Source organism: Pinus tabuliformis, chromosome 4_1 (genome assembly GCF_031772625.1).
Source record: "Pinus tabuliformis cultivar Carrire ecotype Pingquan chromosome 4_1, CPIR1, whole genome shotgun sequence".
NCBI lineage: Eukaryota > Viridiplantae > Streptophyta > Pinopsida > Pinales > Pinaceae > Pinus > Pinus tabuliformis.
Window position 1 is genome coordinate 388,967,387 of NC_142303.1, and position 5,992 is coordinate 388,973,378.

Sequence of the window (5,992 nt, forward strand, 5' to 3'; positions counted from 1 at the left end):
AGATTGAGTCAGTTCAAATGCAGCAGTATCATAACAACCTCTTCCTGAATAGAATTGAACAGCAGCTCCAGACAATGATGCAAAGTGAAGCACCTGGGTCGAGTGCGAAAGCCTTGACCCAAGTTGATTCCTCAAATGAATGAAGCAGAAGTCGAGTCAGTCAAATTTTTTTATTATGTTGATTAGCATTTACTTTTTAAGAATGAAGCATATAGAAGATAAGGTAGCCAATGTAGTCTGGATGATAATAATTACTCTTTTTAAATTTTGGACGACTTTTGATGCAGATAGGTGGCCAACGTATTTGGTTTCCTACGAGCAGGTTGAGGCCACCAGTAGAATTTTGAAAACCATTGACTATATGTCTATGAAATATTAATAGAAAAGGGAGAACTACCAAGCTTACACAAAAAAAAAAAATGTTTAATAAATTTTAATTTAAGGTGGATTATGTGAAAATAATCAAAATTAATTAATTAATATTATTCAATGTAATGGCACATTGAAATAACCCTAATTCCATGCAAAATTACCTAGTTAACAAGTTAAAGCAAGCATGTCCTAGAATAACAATTATCTGAAGTGTAGAAATGTTAAAGAAAACAAAAGTTTTGACATATTAACAACACCCATTCCATAGAAATATCTACTCCTCTATCTATTGTGGTTTATTCATCGATGGTATATAGAACATATATTCAAGAAAAATGACATTAACCAGACAAAAAAATGGCACATATTTATCTATTTAACAAAGTAGAATGGCCTTGATAGAGAAACCCTCCTCCCATTGTGATGCACCACATGCAGATATGACTCATAAACCTTCCCCTTTTCCATTGGAGAAAACATTGCTGCTAGGGAAGTGGATTGATTGGCTCTATTGGAAAGAACGATATCGTTCATAGATATATTGGTTCGACTTGAGACTTAAAATTAACCAAGTCCTTGTGCTTCCTTGTTGATTTGATCTCCTCCCAAAAAAAGCACGAGCTCTTCAAGGAATTTCTAGGATGGTAGAATACATACACACATATTAGAATATCATAGGAAAAACTATGGGTTGTCAAAAGGAGCCAAGAAACCATGAACATTAAATTGACTATTTCACCTTATTATTATTATTAATTTGCTTGACTCGAAATGCTTACATAATAACAGGACACGACAAGACAACATATTTTCCATATTGGGATGGAGAGGCACTCCAAAATATATATATATATATATATATATATATATATATATATATATATATATATATATATATATTACATTGTAAAATTAAAATATTATATTCAAAGTTTAGAGCAGGAAAAACTACCAATGGGAAAATAACAATTTTATTTTAATTATTAATTTTGGTAGAAGAAAAATTTTAATTTAATTATTAATTAATTAACTAATTTATTTATTTTTTATGTATTTTGTCTGAGTCAAAATGTTATACATGATAGGACAAGACATTACAACATCTCTACTACTAGGCTAGATAGCACCTCTCGATGCAATAGGGGCATCTAAGTTGTCACCAGACCTCGGCCACACAAGCCCTTAACATGGTTGGATTGTGACCTTTACATCATGGAGTGACTTATAAATACACCTCATCATCGTTTATTCTATGCCTAGTGATCCAAATGATTACTATACTAGCCTAGATCCATCTTAACCCAGAGCGCCGAGAGGGATCCAATCTCTGGAGGTGTAAACCTCTTTTTTGAATGCAAAACTTGAGGAAATGTTTGCACCTTGAGAGATTTGATCCCTCTAGGCACTTCATAGATCCGGGTTAAGATGGATCTAGGTTGGTTATACAATACTACATAATATCTATATTTGTATCTATGTGTCTCTTTCTTATTCCCTCTCTCTACCTCACCCCCAAACGTACACACTCTCTCTCCATTTCTATCTCTCTCTCTCTCCCTCCCTCTTCCTCTCTGGCTCTCTCTCCCTCCCTCTTCCTCTCTGGCTCTCTCTCTTCCATCCTGCTCTCATCTCTCCCTCACTCTTTCTCCATCGCTCCCTTGTCACTCCCTCTCTCTCTACTTTTCTCCCTCTATTTCTTTCTTCTTCCTTCCCTCTCTCTCCCCCTCCAACTCCATCTCTCTCTCCTTCTTTCTCTTGAGTCCTCACTATCCCTTTTTCTCCTAGCTCCCTCTATCTCTCCCCCCCCCTCCATCTTTGTGCCTCCCTCTCTCTCTCTTTCCCTTCTCTCCCTATCTCTCTCCCCACCTCTTCTCTCTCTTCCCTCCTCTCCTCTCTCCCTCTCTCTCTCTCCATCTCTCCCTTGTCACCCCATCTCTCTCTCTCCACTTCTATCTCCATATGTATTTGTTATTTCCTCCCTCTCACTCCCCCTCCAACTCCGTATCTCTGTCTCCCCCCCTCTTCTTCTCACTTTCCCCTCCTCTCTCTCTACCTTCCTCTCTCTCCCACCTCCCTCTCTCTGTCTCACCCATCATACTCTCTCTCTCTCTCTCCAACTTTGTCACTATATCCTTCCCTATCTTTCCCCCCCCCTCTCTACCCTTCACTTTTATTTTTGTCATGACTTGGATCCTTAGTTAATATGGATCTATGTTGGTTCTTACTAATACTATTTGTATTCTATAAATTTCATATCTTTAATATAAAAGTATTCTCATTTAAAACCTTAATTTAGTTTTTATGATAATATTTTTAGTAGTTTTGAGGATAGAGGGTTTAGATATATCTCAAAACTAATTATAACCCTTTTCCTATTAGATTCAATTAGTAAATGTTTGAATTTAGCCTTTAGTGGTCCATATCATGAGAAGTAAGAAAACTTTCGGTAAAAATCACATCATCGATTAAAAAAAATGTTATAAATTAAATTAAAATAAAATATTTTTATTGTGAAATAAGTTATAGTTTTTGGGCATGTGGTTTTGATAAGCCATAGTATTGGCCCATGGTATTGTAACAAAACCTATTTACAAGTTAATAATATTATTGGTAAAGTGGGGTGAATATTGATGGTTAAGTATCTTGTCATATTGTTATAAAATATTTTGATTGTGAAACAGGTTATGATTTTTTGGGATGTGGTATTGATAAGCCATGGTCTTAGCCCATGCTATTGTAACAAAGCCTATTAACAAGTTCATAATATCAATGACAAAGTGGAGGTCAATATCCATGGTTAAGAATCATGTCATATTGTTATAAAATATTTTGATTGCGAAATAAGTTATGTTTTTTGGGCAAGTGGTATTGATTAGCCCATGCTATTGTAACAAAGCCTATTCACATGTTCATAATATCAATGACAAAGTGGAGGTGAATATCCATGATTAAGAATCATGTCATATTGTTATAAAATATTTTGATTGTGAAATAAGTTATGTTTTTTGGGCATGTGGTATTGATAAGCCATGGTATTGTAATAAAGCCTATTTACAAGTTAATAATATCCATGGTAAAGTGGGGATGAATATCCATGGTTAAGAATATTTTCATATTGTTATAAAATATTTTGATTGTGAAATAAGTTATGTTTTTTGGGCATGTGGTATTGATAAGCCATGGTATTAGCCCATGGTAACAAAGCCATTTTTTTACAAGTTAATAATATCCACTATAAAGTGGGGGTGAATATCCATGGTTAAGAGTATTGTCATATTGTTATGAAATATTTTGGTTGTGAAATAATTTATGGTTTTTGGGCTTGCGGTATTGATAAACCATGGTATTGTAACAAAACCTATTCACAAGTTAATAAAAAAATCAAAATATAATAAATTGCATTTTATTACTTTAACTTTTTATTATTAATTCACCCAACATCTATATGTTTGCACTCGTCCATATCACTTTTGAATTTTTTTTTATTACTTACATTACACTTACATATCTACTCTATACTGAGTTGTAGAGGGGCGAGTTGTACATCTACTCTATTCTAGGTTGTTGAGCGCCTCTCAACACAATAAAATGTTAGTAAACATTTTATCTTCTATTATATATTAGATTAGTAAACATTTTATCTTCTATTATATATTAGATTTTTATCATTTATTTAATTTTTAAAAAAAAGAGACATCCCCAAGTAGATTTTTATCATTTATTTAATTTTAAAAAAAAAGAGACATCCCCAAGCACATTTTTTTTAATGAGCTACATCTCCAATGGTAAATGGTAAGGGTTTATAATAATAATAATTTTATCATAACTATTTGTTGACCATACTATTTTCAAGTTATCAATTGGTCTAGTAATATAGATGAGTTAACTACTTTATACATTGTGCACTTAAAGTTCAGAGGATTTACAACTACTAAAGTGACGAGTAAATTCTTGGTACTAATTATGTTACATTGATCGAAAGTGATATTGCCCAATTGTCAACCCTAACCAGGGTTTCCCCACTGCCTCAGAACTTTATGGATTCTTATCTTGGTTTACAGCTATCGGCCTTCTTCGAAAACCATGAGATTACATCTCAATGGTTCCGATCTAGCGCGCTGAGATCTACAACTCTTGAATGGCCTAGGCTGTTAGAGGAACTACCCACTTATCTCGATGCCTCACTCAGTCTCATTGTGACTCTTGTCATTTGGGAAAGTTTGGCTCTGCAAGTGGAATTAGGCTTTGTAGCTCCATGCTCGTTTTCTCCCAAGGTTCATGTCCAGAACAACTGTTTGGTTACTATGGTGAGGTAAACCTTTCCCCTATGAGCCCCCCCCCCTCTTTTTTTATGCTCAATCCTTTCCACTATGGAATGGGGTTTTTCTAGCAATATGACAGGTATTATTACAGGTTTTCCATTGGACCTTCGCAACTTCGCTGGTCGTCTTCACCACCTCGGCTACCCTGTTCAAGTATATTTTTTGTCTACTTCCATAGGATGTTTCTTTTTTATTCAGACAATCTCTTGAAGGGTATATGATATTTCTATTTTCTTGAGGTTCTAAGGTCAATGCAGGTCACAGGCGTCATTGTTTTTTCAAGGTAATCGGTACCACATAATTCTACTTTAGTTAACCTTCTTCTTCTTGTTAGTTAAATTTCGAACCCTGATTGACTAATCGACTTGGTGTTGGCAAGTAATTCTCACTAGTTAATGGTTCGGTTACACTCATCCCTCTTTCGTTTTTCCTTAGTCTTATACAAACTGTTTTGATTCTCCAGGTGCTACGCATTTCGAGCTCTTATGCTATGACTCGTTCCACAATAAAATTTGAATAGTGAATTTCAGTCTGGCAGTTCTTCTTAGTTCATACTATACTATTATGTTTTTCCTTCAAGGGTTTTTGGCTTACCAACACCCTATTTTGTAAGATTTGAGTTCAGATACCTGGAGGGATTTTTCTTGTGTTTGTGGTGTAAGCCATTATTGTACAAGAGATATAGGAAATTGTTGTATGAATTTCACATTCATATTGTTTCAAATTTAATGTTATAACTCTAGTTTATTCTGGAAAGACAACTTATACACCGTTTCTTGGTCTATCTGATGAGTAATATTCCTAAATTTGTGCTTTGCTTCAATTACTTAGTTGTATTAGAATTTATTTTAAATTTCCTGTAAAAGAATAGAGTTAAATGGTTTCCAGGTTTACCTACGTTGCATGCATATCAAAGGTTCCATAGTTGTTATTACTTCTACGCATTCTGAAGATAATGGTTGAGTTATTCGATATATTTGGTTATTCTTGGTTCTGTTATGATGCAATTATGAAACCTATAAATTTTATAAAAAGTTAAGTATTACACAGTCATGCTTCCCATGTTAATGAATTTTTTGGGTTTTTCTTCTTTATTCCTTCAAATTTCTGGAAGGCTTTAGGAAGTGAATTCCTGGGTTTCTAGTTTGTTGGCTCGACGAAGAATCTGACCTTGAAAGTGCCCAACAATCAGTCTTCTCTATATATTTTTCTGAAATTTTAAAATAAATTTCCACTTAAGGGTTTCGGTCACCTAGTTTCCTTCAAGTTTTTTTCTTTTTGGTTATGATGATCCTTCC

General features: G+C 34.2%; 1 protein-coding gene across 6 annotated transcripts; it reads left to right on the forward strand.

Moving 5' to 3' along the window:
* The first annotated feature begins 4,316 nt into the window (after positions 1–4,316).
* Positions 4,317–5,441, forward strand: LOC149175922 (uncharacterized). Of its 6 annotated transcripts, none has more exons than XM_089422973.1 (4): positions 4,317–4,684; positions 4,786–4,847; positions 4,934–4,977; positions 5,158–5,441. In XM_089422973.1, the coding sequence occupies exons 1-4, from the start codon at positions 4,410–4,412 to the stop codon at positions 5,212–5,214; spliced, it is 438 nt and encodes a 145-aa protein (XP_089279099.1). In that variant the 5' UTR covers positions 4,317–4,409; the 3' UTR covers positions 5,215–5,441. The 6 variants fall into 6 exon arrangements, 5 of the variants coding, with proteins under 5 accessions (XP_089279099.1, XP_089279102.1, XP_089279101.1 ...); XM_089422976.1 differs by having other exon boundaries at positions 4,317–4,679; XM_089422975.1 differs by having other exon boundaries at positions 4,317–4,679; positions 4,942–4,977.
* Positions 5,442–5,992: the final 551 nt, after the last annotated feature.

What these genes read in the sequence shown, in the direction of transcription:
- LOC149175922 (XM_089422973.1), top strand. Translation starts at nt 4,410, where the DNA reads ATGGATTCTTATCTTGGTTTACAGCTATCGGCCTTCTTCGAAAACCAT. An exon ending in TGTTTGGTTACTATGGTGAG is followed by an intron (nt 4,685 to 4,785) that starts GTAAACCTTTCC and finishes GTATTATTACAG; the next exon opens with GTTTTCCATTGGACCTTCGC. An exon ending in GGCGTCATTGTTTTTTCAAG is followed by an intron (nt 4,978 to 5,157) that starts GTAATCGGTACC and finishes TTGATTCTCCAG; the next exon opens with GTGCTACGCATTTCGAGCTC.